Genomic DNA, 23,183 nt, shown 5'->3' on the forward strand with positions numbered 1-23,183 from the left:
CTGCAGCACCTTTGACAACTTCTCTCTACATATCAAACATAGCGGTAAACCAGCATCGTTTGCTGTGAAAGCATATAACTCTGTCCACACAGAATTAAATCCTGTGTTCCTCCGGTACTTTGATTTATCCATAGTTCGCTCAGGTTATTCACCCGCAGGAAAAAGCGCTGGCGCGGGACCGTAGCAGGATGTGACGCATATTTTAGTTGACCTAATTAAAACCGTTTTGTTTTTTATTTATGTGTCACAGTATCACCTCAAAATACGAAACATTTTCAACCATGCAACAAAATATAAATAGTCCTAAAAATACTTTTATTTTATTTCCTTCTTATTTTTGTCTAAGCTCAAGGGAGCCAGAGCAGAGGGCTTAAAGGGCCGCATGCGGCTCGAGGGCCGCAGGTTGCCAACCCCTGTACTAGGGCATTGTGTTCCAAGAATGCAGGGATGTTGGTTGTTCCTAGAGTCTCTAAAAGTACAATGGGAGCCAGAGCCTTTTCTTATCAAGCTCCACTTTTGTGGAATCAGCTTCCAGTTTGTGTTCGGACGGCAGACACCCTATCCGTTTTTAAGAGTGTGCTTAAGACCTTCCTTTTTGATAAAGCTTATAGTTAGGGCTGATTAGATTCAGCCCCTAGTTTTGCTGATATCGGCTTAGTTTGTCGGGGGACATCTTACTTCTTCCTTCTCTCTGTCTATACCTGTGTACTCTCATGTTCCGATTAACCCAGCTTCCCCAAATTTCTTTCTTTTTGGTGTCTATATACGCCGGGATCCGGAGTCATGGATGACCCTGCGGTCCTGTGTCATGGATCGCGAGTCCTGGATTTTGAGTCGTGGCTGTGGTCCTGGATCATAAGTCCTGGATGGATATCCTCGTGGATTCATCTTCCTATTATACACACATGCATTTCCAAAAATGTGGACTACCTATGTTGCAAATGTATTATCTTTTCAATTTACACACGGAATCTATTGCACGTCTGTCCGTCCTGGGAGAGGGATCCCTCCTCTGTTGCTCTCCCTGAGGTTTCTCCCATGTTTCCCTTTAAACTGTGGGTTTTCTCTGGAAGTTTTTCCTTGTACGATGTGAGGGTCTAAGGACAGAGGGTGTCGTATTGTCATACTGATATTCTGTACAAACTGTGAAGTCCACTGAGACAAATGTAACATTTGTGATATTGGGCTATATAAATAAACATTGATTGATTGATGGTTTATTTGTGAAAATGGCTGTTATGTGGATTTTGGTAAATGTGAAAAAAAATTCTACAGAATGTTTTCCCAAATAAGGCATAACATACAAAACATGTGGAGGCAGCGGCCATTATAAAATCAGTTGGCATGGCAGCCTTTTTGATTTTAAACACTAAAATCCTTTGATTATCACATTATTGAAAACCTGGATAGACTGACTGACTCAGTCAATGTTTGGCACCCATACCAGGCGAAATAGTTTCAGCGTTTTTTCTGTTGTGATTTATGTCCCCAAAAGGGGGACAGAACTTATATAAAGAATACGCTACGGAGACCACCCGCCTCTGAAAATATACAGATGGATCGTCATTTACAGAAATGAGAGCTCAACAATTATTTTTAGCAACGGAGGAGGCATAATTGCAATTGGTCCCCAATAGATTATTGGTCCCTAATTGATTATTTATTCCTTTTCTGAGGACCAAGATGGCTGCATTGTGTCAGAAAGATCATGGCATAAGAGCTGCAAAAAATTCCAACCAGGCTTGTGGGCTAGCATAGCTATTTCGAGGATTATTTAAGCAATTGCTAAGGTTTGGTTAGGCCTCTGTTTGTGAGACCTTTGTATGTTTTGCAGCGTATTTTGAAACAGTGACTCCTGTCATCCATTCTCCTAACCTGGGCCTTACGCTTTGTGTCATGAGAGGAAAGCAATCAACTTGTACTCCCTTGGGTGCTTACAGTGGCTACACCCCATCAAACAAGCCATTTACTCCTGTACTTATAAACAGGATAACTTGTTGTACATCTGCTCTCTATAATTGAGGTCGAGGTCAAACAAAAATATCTCAGCAATCACTGGATGTATTGCCATAAACATTTGTTAAGATATCCATCATGGCTGGTGGATGAGTATTATTGAATTTGGTGAGCCCCAGACTTTACTCGTAGCATCGCAATGAGGTTAAAAGCTTTGGGTTTTTAAGTAAAATGTACGTAAAAAATTTAAATGTTGGATTGGATGGATTTCCATGTTTGTACCATTGTTGATTTCGGCAGGTATTTTAGATGTAGTCTTTAGCAAAGAGAGAGCGAGAGAGAGTAACAGAGAAAGATGGTTAGGTTAGAAAAGGTTAGAAAAATTAAGAGGGATTCCTCTAAAGTTTTCACTTTTTAATCTTGCCCTGTTTCATCATCAATATTGCATTTTAATATTGTTCTCGTTGTGTAAGAACATGAAAAGAAAATTACGTTTTTGGTTAAAAAAAAGATTTAATGTTAGCATTAAAGCATTTTTTATTGTAAGCATGTTAAATACATTTTAACATGCCTCAAACAGACTGACATTATCTTTGTTATACATTTCAATGGAGCCAGTCACTCAGCACAGCAGGGTTACATAAATGTAGGGTTTCTGGTGAAAGAATGCGTTGTTTGGCAAAAATGGTCAACCAGGCTCAGGCACTGTGTTTGCCAAATGAATATGTGCAAACTCACACTATCATCTGATAAGCTGATAAACCCATTGAACTTTATCTCAAGCTAGACCTCTTGGATCACATTTCCATGTCCCATTAGTACCATGAACAGATTCCCCATCACGGTGTCCCCCTGCCCTGATGAAACCCAGCTGGTTTTGGTCTCATCCCTGCGTAGTCTTGTTCTGTGGTAGATGACAGTCCCTCCCATGTATAAAAATGACTGCAGTGTTACGTGTCACAGCAATGCTATTGTACAGTAGTCAGCTTGCTGACAGTAATCACAGTTTATGGAGTACATTTGCTACAGGCTATCACTCACTTGGTACATAGGAAGTATAATGCTAAACTAAAGCTTGCCCTTATTTATTACTGTACGCACTTTTACTATTTTGAGTGCATAAGCGCATTCACACTGAGAAGTATGGCAAATTGCAGAGCACGATGAGTTTTGGATGGTGCACTTATTTCAGTCAAACAGTTTAATATGGAATGCTTGACACTTTCACCCTCAACAGTAGCTTTCTTGGCTAAATCACTGAAGTTATTCAAGCAACAGCCGTGGTGGTTGCTCCAGTAAACACTGCACTTTACAAATAAACGTTTATGTTAGAATTAGTGGAAGTAGTAGAGGTGAGAGACAACACATCAAAACCTGTTTGTCCCCTGATTGTGTGTTTTTGGTGAAATCTGCTCCAACTCGTTCCACAAACATACTATGAAAAGCTATTTTGAAAAGTATAAATAATATAAGGTCTTACAGTGGCAATGAATCCATTCTGACCCTCACGCGTACAACCAAACACAGACACAGTTTGCACAGACAAACATGCTGACATAACAGCTGAGTTTTTACTTCCAATTTACCATTAATATGACTCATGTTTTAAATAGCCTGGATCTCATAAGGGGTCAAAATGTTTGCTCAAAGGTCAACTATAATGTCTGTACTTCTATATGCTGCTTTTGCATGCTACATCTTATAGTGATGAGTTTTCTGATCCATGAGTTGTTCCTTGGTCTTCACACACAAAGACTTCCAGATGGTGCAGCAGCAGTTTCACACTCCCACCTGTAAGACTTTCTCTTTTCCTCAGTCAACACTCTCATGTAATACGCTACATTCAAAAGGACATGTGTTTCCTTTAAAAAAAAACCTGAACAGCACTGTCAGGAGTCTTGCATCTTATTTTTCAGATCACACACTGAAGACGACTGCCGTTCATTTTTGTATTCTTGCATAATTAACCACCAATTTTCTATGTGAAAATCTGCCACATTCCTAGCTGTCGCAGTAGCATTACTAGATGTTTCACCGACACCTGAAGGGCCGGAGGCTAGATGGTGATCTACTTTGGGGCTCTTAGGAGGGGACCTGGGGCTAGATCCTTATTTAAGGTGGAGTGGTGAAGCATCTATAGGAAATAGTGAAATGGCAGCTAAAAGCATAACAGAAGAGAACAGACTGATTACTGAATTTAACAAGATGATTGGTTCACTGATGTCAGGGTGAAAGCAGATAAGTTGAAGTAAAGAAGTAAAAAAACAAGCTAAACCCCATGACAGCCGGTTGGTTTGACGTTGCAGGATGTTTATAAAAAGAAAGAAAGCTCTACCGGAGTAGAGTATTGCCGTATGCAACAACATAATTATAGTATTAAAGGTCCCATGACATGGCCATTTCTACTGATCATATTTCCATTGTTGAGGTCCACTAGAATAGATTTCAATTGTGCAATTTTCCAAACCCACATTGGTTTCTCATACAGCATCTCTGCATAGTATGTGTATTCACTCTCTGTCCTAAAGGCTTGTTGGAGCTCCTGCCCAGCCCCCCCCCCCCCCCCCCCCCCTCCTTGTGAGCCCAGTGTGCTCTGATTGGTCGGCTCGTTGCGAGGCTCGTTGCTGCTGCGAACTGCTGCGAGGAGCGTACAGGCTTCCGGGTCGGCGATACAAAGAGACACAGCTAAACTTATCCTGAGCACACACAAACACTCACAGCCGAAGTAAAAACAATAAGTGTGGCTTGATATTGAGTAAGAAAAAGGTTTATAACGCTGTGAGAATGGATCTGCGGTGAGCATTTCTCCATGATCCCAACTCGTCTATTACCAGCGTTCAGGGAGCTCTATGCAAGTCAATGGGGACTCCCTGTTAGTTAGCCAAGGGATCCTGGTGTGTGAGGTGCTCCACGGATTGGACCATTTAGGCCAATCTGGTCATTTGTTGTTGATTTGGGTGTTCACACGTCACAGAACCCAGGAAGCAAACAAAGGAAAATGAGAAATGGAAAAAGAGAAATCTCCAACGAGGCGTTCTGGGGCAGCATAGACAGCTCTTTTCTGTGTTAGAGTTTTACTCGCTACAGGGTGTACTTTGAGGGTTTTGACTCTGCAGACTGTTTACATGCAGAAAAACCTTCATAACACACAAGGGGACGGGTAATAACCGGAAAAGCATGACATGGGCCCTTTAATAAAGAATGTCAGGCAATTTTCAAAATATTCTAGTTTGACTGAATTGGTGGTTGATTTAATCGCACTGGAAGTTTGACACATGTCTGTAGTTTACCAGGATGTTTTAACATAACGTAAATTATAAAGTGCAAAAAAACAAGTCTTCAGTGGAAACAGAAGATAATTAGTAATATAATAATAGATAATTAGATAATAGTTAAAATGCGAAGTCGTTGCTTGAAAAACAAGCAACCTCTTGCTAATAATGTCCAGAAAAACGAAAAGGCAACGTCTGAATGATCATATGACCTCTGTTGAGGATCAGTAGTAAAGGCAGTACAATAATATGACATCGTTAACACCTTTAAGAAGAGGTTGTGGTATTTGCTGTCAATGTTTTATTACCTTGTTACTACTAGACTTCAGAGGTACCGGGAGATATGTTTACCCAAGAATGGTAATGTCAGTTGGTTGGTCCTCCACTTTGGTCCAGACTGAAATATCTCAACAGATCATTGGATGGATTTGCTGTCCAAATGTCATTCTCCTGGTTGAGATTAAAAATTATATATCTCAGGGAATACTTTTTGTAAATGAATAGAATAAAACCCAAATTATTACCTATAATTCCTGGCAATAAAGTGTTCAGGAAAATGTTGAAATGACACGAGACCATAGACGTTTATATTGTGGTTTTGTCCTTAGTTTTAAAACTGTTACACCTGTAGTACTTTAACTGTATTATTTTGTATACACATGGTTGGGACATCCCTGAAGGGCAATGTGAAAAGAGTATAAAATGACTGGTAATGCAGTTCATCTCATTATTTGTTCTGGTTTCCGTAGGCCTGTTTCTGCTATCGCCTGTTATGATGGCCCCAACACCAGCCAGCATGTGCACAGCCTTGAAGACACTCAACGGTAGCCTCAGCAACAGGCGGCGGTACATGGTGAGAGAGTGATGACACATTTGCAAGCATGTCTCAGTCAATATGGAGGCAAGCTAGCTAATTTCACCCCCAAATAAACACATGATTTGGTTCATTCTAGAGGTAATCTTTTTCTACTTCTAATTTGAGGTTCTTTTGTATGTCCCCAGACAAAAAGTTAACAATAATTAATGATAATGATAACGATTACACATTTTCCACAAAAAGGGAAACCTTGGTTTTCTGTATCAATTAACCTTAAAAGGGGCACTTCAGAAACATTGGGCTCATGCAAGAGACACATTTCTAAAGTATGAGTTGCAGAGATAGCTTTAGTTTTAATCCTTCCATACAGGTTCCAAAAACACTTGTACCTTTAATTCCCATAATTCAACTCGAAAGTATATTTTGTATACCTACTCTGACTTGTAAATGGCCATGTCTTAAAAATAATTCTTTGCACAGGTCTCTTTTTAGAAATTAAGTCAAAGCCCAAATTAATCATAACCAAAGAACATCAGTATGATTTACCTTGACAAAGGTCGGATAGAGCAGCAAAGCACATTATAGAACTGTTATCACAAGCTGAAAAGTACTCCAAGTTACAAATAAACCGGTGTGTAGCTTTGGTTGAGCTACCCTTAATCGTCATTCTAAGTTTATGACTGCCCTTACGACAATTGGACCACTAAATGAATCAGGACTGTCCCTTTATCCATCATGCACAATATCTTGGATGCTGTCTGACATACTTTTAGCAACATTCTCATTAATGATTTTCCACCACAAACCACAAGTTTATATGTGTAAATCTGCTAACTCCAAACATAAATGTAACAACCAAATTCCTGAAAGACAAACAAAGTTTACATCTCTCTGATTGATGAAAGACACATGCTAATGAATCTTTCCTTTTCCATGTATTACAGAAGCACAACTTCCCCATCAACTACACCATCAGGGTCCATTATGAGGAAGTCTTCAAACTTTCAAACATTAACAGAATGGTAAAAGTCACAATTCTTGTTCTTGATTCCGTGACTTATTTGATTTTCCTGCCAGAGGACTTGGCTCAGGAGATTCCTCAGATGATGCTTGCCATGTGAGCCAACATATCAACCTACTCGGTTTTTTCAAGGCTTTATCCATTCTCTCCCGCTGTCCCAACTAAATATTTTGCCCTAAATCTTTTCTAAGAAAATAAAATTAACTTAAAATGCCACTAAGATGTATTTGTTTGCTCCCGTAAAGTAGTTTGTTGAACATTAACTGTTCCATCTAGAGACATTAAGTATTTCGAATAAAGATCAGCAGCCAATAAAAGGGGAATAAGAAGAAATACAAAAAAAATACTACACTTATCTATAAGACCTTTTGTGTTTTATATATTGCGCTTGCAGGAATTTACACTTCACTTTCAACCTGGCATATGATTTTGACTTCCCTATATGTGTCCAAAAATCTCCTTAACTGAAAAATGTGTATGTTCCTGTAAGTGTCTGACCTTGACTGTGCTGACTTGATAGTTGTTTTCACATTACTCTTCTGAAAGGGGAGACATATACCCCTGAAGGGCGAGATATATCAACACTTATTGCCGTTAAGCTTTTTGCATTTCTCCTGTAAGAAACGACTTATTACTAACTAATTACAATTCAGTGTATCATCAAAATAATTTTGGATTATGTTCAGTTAAAATGGTTACATAATTATGTTTAACATGATTCTTACACTTCTCTCCTCTGCTGGTCCATCAGAGGTTACATGTGGAGGGATTGGATGAGCTAGTTCTCCAGAGATTGTGGTTCCAGGTCAACCGAGGCGTTTTAAAAAAGGTAGGAATATTATCTCCTTAAAGATGCAATTTGTTAAATTTGTCCAAAACCCATGATCATACCATATGTAATTATGTGGTAATGAATGTGTGTAACACAAAGCATGTGTTATCAGTGATAGAGCTTCTTTTGTTTGACTCCTTCTTTGATCAGCTGTGATGGAAACCTTCATGTTTGCTCATTTGGGAGGGAAAGGTGTTTTAGTCGATTTTGGCCCTGCAGCTCTCAAAATGCAGTTTGCCCTTTTTTGATCACTTTTTCGATGAGCCCAATATGTGAGGGGGTTGCCTGCAGTAGGCCAGCTCCCTCCTTAAGTTCTGGGAGGGGCCCAAGGCAATGACACAATGACACCATAGACTGTATGAATGACACCCATGAGAAAAAAGTCACCAACAAAAAAACCACAACTAAAAACACATTTTGTATAACTCACATTATGGCAATGATTTGGAAGCTACACATCTCTTTATTGCCAACTTTTCCATTTCAAACAACGTTTAGAATTGAGAAGACAGTTGATTCATCCATTCATCCATGTATTCTGCCTTTAAGTTTATTGTCTTAAAATAAACACGCTTATATTTTTCTCAGATCATCCGGGTTATGCCAGGGAGACATCCTTCACGTCAATACACCACTGAGTTGGAAAGGCGCTTCAGGGATGCGGAAGGCGTATTTGTACAGTCACATCCGGCTGAGGTAAGCCAAAGTTCATGAATGTGTACCACAGCTGTATCTCTTCAAACTAAGCAATTAAGTCAGTAAGTGAATTTCTCTCAGACTGTCAGATATTTGACAGGAGATAAGTTGTCACATTGATCCTATTTATCAATACTGGGAATTAATGTGATCATTCAATCATTGGGGAATTAAATGTGGCTTCTTTTGATGGTACAACAAGATTTCAGTTAAGCTGAATTAAGTACATTCTTTGATCTGACAGGAAAGTGCATATGAAAGACATCTTGAATTATTCTTTTGGAATAGGTCCTGGGACTGTTCACTATATTTGCGGAACGGTCCATGTACTCATTCCAAGAAGAATCCTGTAATAAATGTAGTTTCCCTTGAATACTGACAGTTCTGTCCTGGTGTTTTATCAACATCGGTTATTCCATGTCCTCTTTGACCTCACACTTTGGAATTGGATGTTTCGATAATTAAAATGAATGCATATATAATAATAATTAATACTTTTTGCAGTTAAGAAGCTTCATTAAGTCTAACAAGCTAACATTGGAGAACATTGGCTCTTTGTAATAGAGAAAACACTTAGACAATCGGAGAACAATCTTTCTACCAAGAGAAAACAGGACATTTAACATGAGGAAGACATTAATGTGGAGACGAGGTCGCAGACTTGTGTAAGGATACATTGTGACTCATACAAATTGAAACACTAGCTCTTACAGTTCATACTTAAACTTAATTGAGCAACTGAATACTATGTGTTGTGTATTAGTAGAAAGAAATTAATGAAACAAGGGACAGAGGATACGGGTACTCAACTCTTTACTGTTCGTCATGCTTAACTGCCACAGCATCAACTCCCGGGCTTACTCTTCTTCTCTCAACATTGTATGTATACTCTGGTTACACTGCGCCCCCTATTGGCAGGAGTATATTAGAACACAACATTTCCCCCCTTCTTAAAAAGAGTTACTTCTCCCCTTGAACAGCATGCATAACATTAGCATTTTAAACAGACACTTACGTAGTAACCATGAAACCATCGGTAATGATAATAACTTCACATATCACAATATGCAGAACATTTTCAAACATTAATTCAACCACAGTTTAAGTGACATAGTCCTCAATCCAAACAGGCTGCTTTCTGATTCGCTGGTTCCTGCTCTGAGCACCATGCACTGTAGCTGGCTCAGCAGGCCTCACTTCTTCTGATGGAGGAGTGAATGTTTCTGGAAGCACCGACAGGTGTGAAGCATCCCAGGTTTTTCCATTATCAAGTGTGTAACTGTGAGGTCCTTTCTGCTTGGTCACTTTCAGAGGCTCACTGAACTTTGGCTTTCCCTTTTTGACATGCAGCAGGTTTCTCACACGCACCAGGCTTCCCGGATGTATTTTGGGAATCTTGGCATTTCTTTTTGCATCAGAATATGTTTTCATGTGCCACTGTTTCTTTTCCACTATGTCTCTCAGTTCCTGATCCTGAGTATCCGTAAGCTGTGGCAGGATTGAGAGTTTGGTTCGCATTTTTCTTCCATACATGAGCTGGAACGGAGATGTCCCTGTAGTGGCGTGAGGTGTAGCTCTGTAGACCTGAAGAAACTCAGCAACGTGAGCTTTCCACGGAGCGTTCTCTCTCTGTGCCGTGAGAATGCTTTCCTTCAGCACTCTATTTAGCCTCTCCACCGCTCCATTTCCTTCTGGATGGTAGATTGTAGTCCTGATGGGTTGGATGTCTCTTTCTTCTAGGAAAAAGGCGAGTTCTGAGGATGTGAATTGTGGACCGTTATCTGTCACCACAGACACAGGGTTCCCTTTTTGGCTGAACACTGATCTCATGAAGGTGATCACTGTTGCAGTAGTGCATCTTGGGGCAAAACACACTTCTGGCCATTTTGAATAGTAGTCAGTCATAGTAATAGCAAACTTACAGTCCACCGGACCAGTCTCAAATGGGCCCACGATGTCGAGGGCAAGCTTTTGCCATGGCCCCTGAGACAGAGGGACTGGTGTCATAGGTGCAGGGTTAGTTTTAGCTGTTTTATCATTCATCTGGCAGGACACACAGGCGGCGATAACCGATTGTACCAGTGCATCCATTTTAGGCCACCAATACAAGTCTCTGAGTCTCTGTTTTGTGCGTACAATGCCTTGGTGGCTCTCGTGTGCTAAGGATACCATGTGTGAGTGTAGCTTTACTGGAACAACTAACCTGCGACTCCCTCTCAGAATGAGTTGTCCATGTGCAGAAAGTTCATTTCTCACCTGGTAGTACGGCAACATGTTAGCAGGAAGGCCTTTGGATGAAGCTGGCCACCCGTCTGTCATGTAGTTGCGTAGCTGACGTAACTCTGGACAGGAAGTGCAGGCATCTGTGAAGTCAGACGAGGGAACAGCAGTCAGCAGGGCAGAGACAGCAGCAACCATCTCTGGTTCCGTGTCTGAGGTGCAGTCCTGTCCGTGTGGCAGTGGCAAGCGGGAAAGGCAATCTGCTGCATGGTTCTGAGCACCGGGTCTGTAGACAATATCATAGTTGAAGCAGAGTAGCCTGGCCGACCAGGTTGCTACTCTCATACCAGCTCTCCCCATGCCTTTTGTAGCCAAGAGTGTGGTCAAAGCTTGGTGATCAGTCCTTAAGGTGAACTTTGTTCCCCACAAGTAGGTTCTCCAACGCTCTGCAGCCCACACACAGGCCAAAGCTTCTTTTTCTACCACAGAGTACTTTCTCTCTGCAGCACTAAGAGAGCGCGAAGCAAATGCCACTGTTCTTTCAGTGTTGTCACGATGTATCTGTGTCAGCACCCCACCTATGCCATAGTCTGAGGCATCTGTAGACACTATGGTGGGCCGTGACGGGTCAAAAAGAGCGAGTGATGAACTGTCTGTGATGAGTAGTTTAACCTGCTGAAAACTACTCTGTGCCTCATCAGTCCATGTGAATGTAGCTCTGCGTAGCACATCTCTCATTGGTTCCACCACAGTTGCATAGTTCTGTATGAACTTGGAGTACCACGATGTTAGGCCAAGAAAAGACCTGAGAGTCACTGGATCACTGGGTGATGGAGCATCCCGAATAGCTGCAATGTGGTCATCATTTGGCAGCAGACCTTCCTTGCTTATGCTGTGTCCTAGATACGTTAGTTTGTCCTGGTAGAATTTGCATTTATCTGTGTTGAGACTTAGTCCAGCTTCCTGCAGTCGGTACAGTACTGCTTTCAGGCGGGTTTCATGCTCAGCACGGCATGAGGAGTAAATGATGATATCATCCAGATATGCCTGCACTCCAGGTAAATCTTTCAGCACCATGGACATCATCTTCTGAAATGCTGAGGGTGCTGATGCTAGCCCATAGCAAACTCGCTTGTACCTGAAAAGTCCCTCGTGAGTAATGAAAGCAGTCAGATCTCTGCTGTCCTCATGCAGTGGAAGCTGGTAGTATGCATTAGCCAGGTCGAGGGTTGAGAATATGGTAGCTCCTCTGAGTTCTGAGAAGAGCTCCTCCATGTGTGGAATGGGGTAGCAATCCATTATGACGGCCTTGTTAGGCTCCCTGAGGTCTGTACCCATCCTTATTTTAGATGAGTTCTTTCGTTGAGTCACAACGATCGGTGATACCCAGGGAGAGGCATCTGTTTTTTCAATGATGTCAGCATCAAGAAGGCGCTTTAACTCTGCAGAAACAGCATCTCTGACTGAGAATGGAAGCCTTCTCAATTTCTGCTGCACAGGCTTCACCTCATCTTTCACTCTTACTTTGTGTACTACGTTCCTAACACAGCCCATAGGTAAAACTGTATTAACAGGTGCAGATGCAGTAGGTGTCGGTGTAGTAGGAGTTGCAGGTGGGGTTGTTATCTCTCTGACTGTGTGCTCTGACTTCAGTACCACTCTGTTTCTCATGATGACCATTTCCAGTGCCTCAAACAGGTCCAGGCCCAGCAGTATTGAACCTGACTTCACAATGAAAAGGGTAGCTGAGGCAGTATTTCCGTCATGGAATGCACGTAAATGCAGTTTCCCTAGTACTGGGATTCTCTGTCTTGAGTATGTGACTAGAGGAACCTTTGTAGGTTTCAGTGGTATGTGACTGAAATAGGTCTCGTACACATGAGCCGGCAGCAGTGACACTGAAGAACCAGTATCTACTATCATCTCAAATGACTGGTTAGCAGGAGAAAGTCCCAAATCTACAGTGCACATTATTTTCTTCTCTTTTGGGGCAGAATTATTCAGCAATAAAACAGTCAGTTCTGGAATAACGACCTCCCTCACTTCACGTTTTTGTTCTGAACGACACACTTTGGCAAAATGCCCAGTTTTTCCACAGGATTTGCATATTTTGTTTGTAGCAGGGCATTGTGTGGAATTGGCCATATGTTTATCTGAATCACATCTGTAACATCTTCGTGCTTGCTCAGACTTTCTCTCACCTTGCCTTTGTTTACTTGCAGCGGGACGTTTTTGTTCCCATTTTGGCGCGCTGATCTCTCTCACAGGCACTTCACTGTTGGAGAACTCGGCCACGTTGCGCGCCGCCATTTCCACCTGATTTGCAATCTGAATGGCTTTATCCAGTGTCAGTTTGTCTTCTAGCAGCAAGCGTTCACGTATGCGTCCACTGTAGGCTTTTTCCACGATCTGATCACGCAGCATATCCTGTTCTGCATTTCCAAATTCACAAAAAACGAGCATTTCACGTAGCGCAGAGACGTACTGTGCAATTGTTTCATCATGTCTCTGGGCTCGTTGGCGGAACCTGTGTCTCTCCGCAATTACGTTTACCTTCGGCACGAAATGCGCCCGTAGTGCAGCCACGGCATGGTTGTATGTAGTTCCCGTTTCAGTCAATGTGTAGAATATCCTCTGTGCTTCGGTTCCGACGCTGTGTAGCAGCGTTGCACGTATACGGGTATCCGGCCACTTGGCTCCTTCCACGTCGATCACTAGCAGATAGTTTTCGAACATTTTTAGCCATGTTCCAAATGGCATAGTAGGTTCTCCCGGACACTGAAGAAAGGTGGGAGGTAAAGGAGTAGAAGCCACGGCCATCCTCGTCGCCAATTTGTTGTGTATTAGTAGAAAGAAATTAATGAAACAAGGGACAGAGGATACGGGTACTCAACTCTTTACTGTTCGTCATGCTTAACTGCCACAGCATCAACTCCCGGGCTTACTCTTCTTCTCTCAACATTGTATGTATACTCTGGTTACACTGCGCCCCCTATTGGCAGGAGTATATTAGAACACAACACTATGCATTCAGAAATGTCCTTCTGTTGATGCAAGAGATCTAAGGGATCCTTTCTGCCTATGCTATAGTGTTGTTTAAAACGTACCCTTTACTGGGAGGAAATATGTTCCCTTATTACATTAAGCTTAGAAAGCAATTATTTACCTACTCCACATCGCTGTCACTTTAAATGTTGCCGATTGCTATCATAAGAGATACAGTTATCTCGTATTTATGGCCGCAATGTTTATTTATTGCTGTCAAAGGGCCCTGAAGTCATCTGCCATTACTAATATGCTGTATACAGTGAATTTTCTTTGTTTGGAGTAGACTAGCCCAGACCCATTACCATGTAATGCTGATTCAATGTTCCCATTGCTAGCAAACATATTAATGCGTTCATCGTTACCCTAACCCTAATCCTGTTTGTCCTAGAGTTCCCCACGTGCTTATAATAGGCATACAAATAGTAGTGATTGTAAACCCTGTTGGAGAAAACAAATCCAGGGGGGTGGTAATATACTGTAAAAAATGTAATGTGAACGAAATAAGTGAAATACAAAAAGACTGTAAAGGTTAGAGGACATTTGACTGGAGTTGGTTGTCACATTGATTTTCCATCTTCTCCCGCTTATCCGTGGTCGGGTCGCGGAGGTAGCAGTTCCAGCAGAGAGCCCCAAACTTTCTTTTCCCTGGCCACATCAACCAGCTCTGACTGGGGGATCCCAAGGCGCTCCCAGGCCAGCGAAGAGATGTAATCCCTCCACCTGGTCCTAGATCTACCCCTTGGTCTCTTCCCAGCTGGACGTGCCTGGAACACCTCCCTAGGGAGGCGCCCAGGTGGCATCCTAACTAGGTGCCCGAACCACCTCAACTGGCTCCTTTCGACGCAAAGGAGGACATTGATTTTATTGATCAATATTGAGAATTAATGCAATCATTCAATCATTGGTAATTGAATTCAGCTTCTATTTACCGTCCACCAAAAGTTGAGTGAAAATGAAAGCAACACACTCTTTGATCTTGTTGACCAATCTGTGCAGGTATTTTATCTAAAGTCTATTTTTCCATTACGATTCTTGTGTCCTCTTGAAACTCTGTGTTAAACACTGTTGGCCCAGTGGTAGCAGTTGTAAAAAAACTCTTCCTGGACAATTTTCTTTATGGCAGACATGGAAGGTTTCTCATTTTTCATTTTTATCAGCACCACGTCACTATTATTTATTTATATGTACAATTTTAGCACGTTTTTATATTGTCCTGTTCCTGTAAGCCAGTACAACGAAATTTCGTTTTAATAGTACACTCTGTGTCTTGTTGAAATGACAATAAAGTATGTCTATCTATCTATCTATCTTCTCTAATTCCCCTCCTCGATTCCCCTCCTCGACTCCTATCCTTGTGTCTTAGTCCCGCCCACAGGAGATGCGAGCGGAGGAGTCGAGGAGGGGAACCGAGAAGAGAGGAGGGGAAGCAGCAGGCGGTTAGAGAAATGAGAACTCCTCTCCTCTGAGCGGTCATTTTAAAGAGACGTCCATTAATGATGACAGGAGGCACAGTAGCCCCCCGTCTGATGGACAGATGTGTTCATGACAATTTATATATATTTACTTTGAATTCATTCACAGTGCGGTATAACGAGAAAATAACAGGCTACAGATGCGGACACATACACACACACATATATATATATATATATGTATATAAATATATACAATTTCAGATTCAAACAAGTATGAGAGCACTCTCATAATAACGTAACACAATCAGAGACTGGATATATACCTCCCCTCTGGCCGTGCGTCACGACTCTTTGAAACATCACTGTTGCCGGAAATACATCCGCGGAGGAGCCACGGAGGAACCATCAGTGTATCCTCGATTATAGCTCCTTCAGAGAGCCTCCTCGATGCTCGATCCTCGGTCCTCAAAGTGCATTTAGAGAAATTAGATATCCTTCAACATGGCGCGCTGAAATCCATTTCCGGGTCACTATCGGAGGACCGAGGAGTCGAGAAGTCGAGGAGGGGAAATTATAGAATTGAGAAACCTTCATGGACTCATGTACAAGTTACTTGAATGCATACCGTTGTCATATATCAGTCATCTTCCACATGCCCTATGGCCTCTGTTGAAGTAGACAGTGAGTCTAAAGTCAGCAGACAGTCAGGCTGGACTCACAGACAGATCACGGACAGTTACTTAATTCTGAACGTTTGCCAATTAGGGAACTCAGATGATTTAGGATAAAGGGAAACAATGCAGGTAACTTCTACGAATGATGTCACAATAATGAACGCCTTCATTTACTGAGCTCACTGAAATCCTCAAATGTGTATGTTTATAACAGCTGGACATAGATACATTACATTGTCTTGATAATGACAATTAGTGTGACTGTGCAACCAAAAAAAAGGACTATCAAATTGAACACAAGTACAAACAACCAAAAACAACCCAACTCTAACCCTAATTGAGGTCCTACCTGTGGGTGGATGTAAGGTGTAGGCACTCATTGAGTATTTATACAGTCTATGGTTTGGACTAGGAGCCTCCATGTGGTTTTATAATCCCCATAAGGAATTTATAACACTCTGAACCAAGGCTACTTTTAGAAAACGTACGCACAACGTGATTATGCAACATGGCCATTTTCCCCCCATATAATTTTGCCTTTCTGTGTGAAAGTATTAATGACAAAAGCAATACCTCAAAGAAATGTGTTGCCATGTGAGTTCAAATGAAGAAAACACCCAAGTGTGTTGTAGCCTCAGAGCTGATGGGTCACAAGTTCTGCATCTACAGTATGCTTTGAAATGGCCATAAAAGCATCTAGAGACTTACTCACACTGCTGTTGATTAATTTCTTAAGAGGTATTCGATGGATACATACTTCAAATGAAGCTACTGACTCACGCTTCTGTATCTGTGTGCCCAGGTGTTCCAGCAGGAGCTTCCAGAGTCTATCCAGGACACTTGGGATCATTTAACAGAAGAGCCTAGCAGAGTGCCCGAGTCCAGTTGGAGATCTGCTTCCCCGAAGTCTCTCCTGGACAACCTCTGCCACACCATGCACTGCCTCTTCAGTGAGTGCTTTGCCAGCACAGAAGCAAAGCGGGACTGTGAGTATTTTAAAGAAAACCCTCCAGTGGCACAGGATGTAACCAAGAACCATTTTTTAAAACATGTTATTTTCCTAATTAGAGAGAAACACAAGCAGCACATGCTTTGTAAGAGCAAAGAAAATAAAAGACAAACCAACTTCCCTACAGGACATGGTATTATGTTAGATACCTGATGGCAAAGGGTCCATCAACATTTGTGTTCATCTTAAATTTGGGTTAGTCAAGGGCAACTGAAGCCATGATCTGCCTCTCATTTGTTATTGGTTCTTTTGTAACAGTAAAATATATCTGGCAATGAGATTTCTCAATTCAATATCATTTGTTTTAGTTAGGAGGTCAGAGTTTTTAAAAAAACAATCCCAATATGAATGAAGTTCTGAGCTATTGAAAAATATGACTTACTGGAAGCAGGAAGTGCCATGTGTGAGACTCTGCATATCTTCAACATCTAGATGTATTACTGAAAGCCTAGATTTGTAACTTTGAGCCCTATGCATGAGTATTTAAAGTTCCCAGGGGACAAAATCTTACCCCTTGTAAGCCTGTATATTTATGCCATACCACGAGTAAAAGATAATGTAGGGCCTATGTCAATGGCCGCCTCAACTACATCCCCAGCTCCTGCCCCCATTTAGTTTTAATAGTTCCACCATCTTTTTTTGTTAATGAGCTTTGTTTATTGCTTTTTCACTGACAGTAATGTCGTAGCGTTTCACTGTATAGGCAAAGAAAGTCCCTCAATTCTTCTGAAACTTCTTGGGAGAGGCTTCCAACGTTTATCGTAGTTTTTCAAGCCATAAATAAACAAAGTTTTTTCAACATCATCTCATTAGTATTAGAGGTCTAGCCAATAATGTCAGTAGAGTTATCAGATCCACTGGGAGCCTCGGCAAAAGGCAACTGAGGAATGTCGAAAGAGCAGTAATGGCATTAGTTTGGATAAGTGTCCCAGTGACCTCCATTAGAGTATTGAAAATCGTAGGCCACTAGTTACGCAGACATGGACACGATCAAAACATACTGTATGCACTCATTTGCTGTTGCTAGATGGCATTTTTCACAATTTGGGTGAATATGGTCATAATTTGCATAAGGCCTGCCATTATGAGTGTGATGAACAACTTTGCATTGGATCTTCATTTTCTTTTTTTTGGTTTACTGCTGTTTCGTCCTTCACTCTGTCAGAGGGGCCCCCCAGATCTTGCATTACTCAAATTGAAACGACATGACAAAACTTAAACTTGAAGGACACATATGATATTTGTTAGAAGGAAACCAGAATGTCTAGGTAGTAGTGTGCTACAATAATGCTATGCATGGATTTTCACAAGATGATATTCAGTCAAAGGTGACTGAAGTGTTCCTGGAAGAGAGGTCCCAACATGTGACTCCAATAATCACAACACAGAGCTTCAGAGTTGTGGGTCTCATGTGGGCTTTAGTCTATTACAGTACACACCTGGAGGAAGATTTTAATAAGACAGTAAACATTTAAAGCATTAAAACCTTTCAATTATCTTTTCCATTGTGGTCCATTTCCAAATATTGAATGGCAGTGTGCATGAATCACATAGTCTGTTAGCAGCATGCTGCTGTAGCACAAACATCTCTATAGCAGCCAACACTTGGCACATTTCAGTGGTAAATGGCATAGTTATGAGCAGCATGAAGGTAAGAAAATAGCTGATTAATTATTTGAAGCAATGCAGATAAAAACCTCTTGCTTCTCCGGTATTAACCCAGTGAAAATGCATTTTCTGTTCAGTTATAATGTGACCACTGTCTAGTATATTGAAAAGGTAAAACATGTCAATATCACAAAAGGATTTAAATATCTACATAATAACCTGCATTTATCATAATTCCCAATCAGAATCAAGTTTAAAAAAACGTTCGTACCAGATATCCTCATGGCGTGGTCTACTTTCAGTAACATGTGTTCACTGCGCTTTTGACCCTCCATATAAGGCTCATAGTCACGGGTTAAACTGCGTTCGTGACTTTCACAGAGACTTAAGTCATTGCATCTCTACACACATGACATGAGAATTACATGACACTTCAACTAATTACCAAATAAAGTTACGTTTCGTGTATGACTTTACTGAGAAGGACTTAATATCTTAGGTGACGTGACAGGACTAACATGGCAGGGCTTACAAGTGTTCTGTGTTACATATGGGGTGTATGTACTTTTTGAGTGTTAGTCTAGAGTCTAGACTCTGGAGACACCATTGGGGGAGTGTTCTTAAGTACATTTAGTCACATACAGATGTATGGTCACAGTTTTAGTTCTTAGTATGAATTCTAACAAAATTACTTATGGTCACGTTTAGGCAACAAAACTACTTGGTTAGATTAAGAAATTAATCATGGTCTGGGTTAAGATGCGGATATTTGATACAAATGTAATTTTGACAATGTGAATTCGTCAATGTTGATTGATGATTTCACATGTGACAAGAACAGGGTGACAATTCAGTGTTGAGTTGACCCACACAACCTCCTACATCACTCTAGGATTTGCTCTGAGCGTCTAATATGAACAAAAGCAAGATATACGTTGCGATTATGAAGTACAGCTGTAACTACTTTGTATCTGACTCCTCAAAAAGGTGAAACCTGAGAGTAAAGTGGGGCTGAAGGTAATTATCTCTTAGTAGTCCCAAGGCTCATATCCACATGGAACAGTTTCATTAGGAGCCTGTAGCACATGTGGTAGAAGAAATGGAAGAATATCCATGAAAATAAATAAAGTTTATCTTGTCTACTTTTCAGATTGCAGTGTTTCCCATTGGAAAAAAGGCAAGAAGAAAAATGTACGCCCTCGAAGCTGAGAAGGGGCCAGCGGGATGCAATGTTGATACCGATAAAGGGTTGGTGTCATTATCTCCGTTTCAGCGATAGAGAGAAGAGTGAAAGGACAATCCACACGGAAACAAGAGAGCTCAGTCCTGATTTGTGAACATCAATAATTATTTCCTAGATATACCGAACAGAGCTAAGATTGTTTTCATGAGAATAAGGTATGATCAATGGCTCTATCACGCAAAGAAGACTCATACTGTAGGTACAGCAGCAGCATTTATGGTGTCACACATCCATCCATCCATCCATCTTCTCCCGCTTATCCGTGGTCGGGTCGCGGAGGTAGCAGTTCCAGCAGAGAGCCCCAAACTTTCTTCTCCCTGACCACATCAACTAGCTCTGACTGGGGGATCCCAAGACGCTCCCAGGCCAGCGAAGAGATATAATCCCTCCACCTGGTCCTAGGTCTAACCCCTTTGTCTCTTCCCAGCTGGACGTGCCTGGAACACCTCCCTAGGGAGGCGCCCAGGTGGCATCCTAACTAGGTGCCCGAACCACCTCAACTGGCTTCATTCTGTCACACATGAAGTTGAAATATTTGTCAGCTCAGATTGATTATTTGTTCTTGCGAGATTTGTTCATATATGGACTGAACTGATCATCGATTGGATGTCACTGTGGCTTTAGGAAAACTCTCCCCAAAAAGCCTGTGATGTGCTCCAGTGGACCTGAATGGTTCGGATCAGAGATCAACATGAAGCCGTAAGAGAGACAATGCATTGGAATGTTATAATATCGAGAAACTTCTGCGGACTTTGTACCATATCTGACTCTTCCACACATCAATGAGCTGGAGCCCGAGCATTGACATGAACTGACTTCAGACCTACTGGCAAACTGTGCAAAGCTTGAAGATTGACGATTAGCATTTTTAAATGTGAATTAATATCATAGTTTCACCATTTCACTTTGTTCTGACTCTAACATTTGGGCCAACATCGATCTTTTTTTATATAAATACATTTGAGGTATCTGACCTTTCAGATTTGGCTCCCCTTCAAAGTTCACATGCAGGCTCATCAGAAAATATATATTATGATAAAATCTTTCCCAGGCTCATTTTTCTCACAAGCCACCCAGAGCCGAATAAGCTTTTTCAGGAGGGGATCTTAAAGACAGGCTCTAAAACGAAGCGTTCCAGACAGAGGTTATTACAGGTATATTCAGAAAGGCAGTATGATTAAAACTAATTTACTTTAAAAAAACTAAAGGATGTAAACATTTTCTAATAGAAACCCAACATATTTATACGAACCTGGAAATTAGCTTTATATGTATCCTTTAATAGATACATAATCTAAAAATAACTACATTGGAGAATTAGGTTAAAATATGCCATTTCATTATTTGAATGTCATCAGGCTTGTTTAGGGTCTTTTCAGTTGCTCCTCTCAGATGTTTAGCTCTGAACATGCTAGAAATGAAGTCTGATATTGAATGACTTGAATCTTAACTTCTAAATTCATAGACTCCAAGATTTTACTTCAAAGCAAATCAGTATCTCTTATCATTGATGTTCTGTCTTAGACAACCTCACATTATACATACATATCATATATTATTATAGTGTCAGATTTCCTGTTGTTAGGCTATCTTGTGGATTTTTTAAATTAAATTCACAGTTTTTAAGTTTGAGCAATGAACACATTAGAAGAATTAGGGCTGTACCCAATAGTTTAAAGCTTTGTAGCTTCATTCATAATGTTTCAATTCAATTTCTAAATAGCTGAATGCTGTGCAGTTTTTATTTTGTGCATGTCTAATAATTATATTTAATGTATTTATGTACAATTGCTTTTAAATATAAGGCTACACTATTATTATTATTATTATTATTATTATTATTATTATTATTATTATTATCATACTATTCCTATTTATGAGTGATATGCTGGAGGTGGCTGCGATGAACTGTTTCCAATGCATGTGCTCCAATAATTCTAGAGCGTTGTTAAAAGTGCAATAGTCTAAATATATTGAAAATACCTTGAATAACTGTATTTCAATATTGTACTTCAAATCCTTACATGTTGGGGATCAACATTTTAGGTAATAATATTAATTGCGTTTAGAAAAATGTTCTCCAGCTTGGTAAGGAAGGAAAACACCTGGATAAACAGGGTGGTCTAGCAGCACAATAAATTACATTAACTACTCCGCAATAAGTTAGACATTCTTGGTGACGGATATTCAAAGCCTCACTTAAAAACTCCAATAAATAAATAATAAATGTCATTCGGTACAGCCTTAATAGAGATAATTATTTAGTTGAATACACACCAACCTATAAAGAATAATACTTATTTATGGAAGAAACCTATAAATGAAGATATAATGCTTTGGGCAAAATAAGGACACTGTAGGCCTTCAGAGAGTCTTTTAATCGACGGAGGCAAAGACGGGCTCAAGATTATTTGTGTTCCACTTCAGGTAGTGGTGACTTTTATCTTGATGCTCCTTTTTCACTGCCTGCAAATCCTGACTTGCTGGTTTAGTCAGTTTACAGTCTGCCTTCAATACTTTATGTTTATTATGACAGCATAAACAAATCTAAATCAAATAGAACAATTGCTCTTTTACAACAGTTAAGAGTAATCCATTTTCCGTTTAAAATTAAATAGATATAGAGTAATTCATAAATAACTCAAATAAATGGCATTTACACTACACCATTTTAAAAAGTAATATGGTGTTTCACTGATAAACTTCAGGTATCTGTCTCATAGAACTTAGTGACCCCTTATGACTGCACCAGGTATCTATTTATGAAAGCCTACTATAAGAAGGTAATGGCTTCAGTTTAAGAGTTTACTTACTTTAAGAGTTAAGGATGATGTTATATAGAAAGCAAAGTGTTTTGTTGGGTCTGAAAGGAGCTCTATTCAGGAGAGCTTTAATGAAGTAATAAATGAATGATAATCATTGGTGTATTGTTCTAAATGCAGCGTATATTTGTATTACACTTAATCCTATATAACTGTACGGTTGTCTTTTTGTTACCATAAAAGCATTTTATGTGTGTATTCAAAGATCCCTTATTGTGAATATAAAGTAATATTTTCCCCAAACTGACTGGCAACAGCAGAGAGATGATAATTGCAAACATGTGGATGGTTGTTCTTTAAAAACTGACTTTTTTATATGCAAGATATTGAATTTATTTATTTTTGGAAATGTATAATGCTATGTGTCAATACTTCAATGAAAGAAATACAAATTAAATAGCTATTTTTTATCAACTAACCCTGTGTCTAGTGTCCAGTTATTATTGATGTGTCTTTCATTACGCTGCCATTATTATTCTGACTTGTCCAATTGTTTTGCATAATAAAATGCAGCTACTTGCAATCTTGTGTTGCTGATATTATTTTCTAA

General features: G+C 40.3%; 1 protein-coding gene and 2 long non-coding RNA genes across 3 annotated transcripts in view; 1 reads left to right on the plus strand and 2 right to left on the minus strand.

The window, feature by feature from the left end:
* il34 (interleukin 34) overlaps positions 1 to 23,051 on the plus strand; it is a 35,827-nt gene extending 12,776 nt beyond the window's left edge. The window contains exons 3-8 of the mRNA XM_079681784.1: positions 5,978 to 6,081; positions 6,990 to 7,067; positions 7,818 to 7,895; positions 8,487 to 8,594; positions 16,754 to 16,937; positions 19,719 to 23,051. Coding sequence (XP_079537910.1) covers positions 5,978 to 6,081; positions 6,990 to 7,067; positions 7,818 to 7,895; positions 8,487 to 8,594; positions 16,754 to 16,937; positions 19,719 to 19,777 — 611 coding nt within the window. The 3' untranslated portion in view covers positions 19,778 to 23,051. The remainder of the gene's footprint in view (positions 1 to 5,977; positions 6,082 to 6,989; positions 7,068 to 7,817; positions 7,896 to 8,486; positions 8,595 to 16,753; positions 16,938 to 19,718) is intronic.
* Positions 1 to 23,183, minus strand: part of LOC307038538 — a 295,724-nt gene that overhangs the window by 45,452 nt on the left and 227,089 nt on the right. The window lies entirely within an intron of this gene.
* Positions 1 to 23,183, minus strand: part of LOC307040948 — a 64,926-nt gene that overhangs the window by 19,189 nt on the left and 22,554 nt on the right. The window lies entirely within an intron of this gene.

The sequence above is a fragment of the Notothenia rossii genome, assembly GCF_949606895.1.
Source record: "Notothenia rossii genome assembly, chromosome: 5".
NCBI lineage: Eukaryota > Metazoa > Chordata > Actinopteri > Perciformes > Nototheniidae > Notothenia > Notothenia rossii.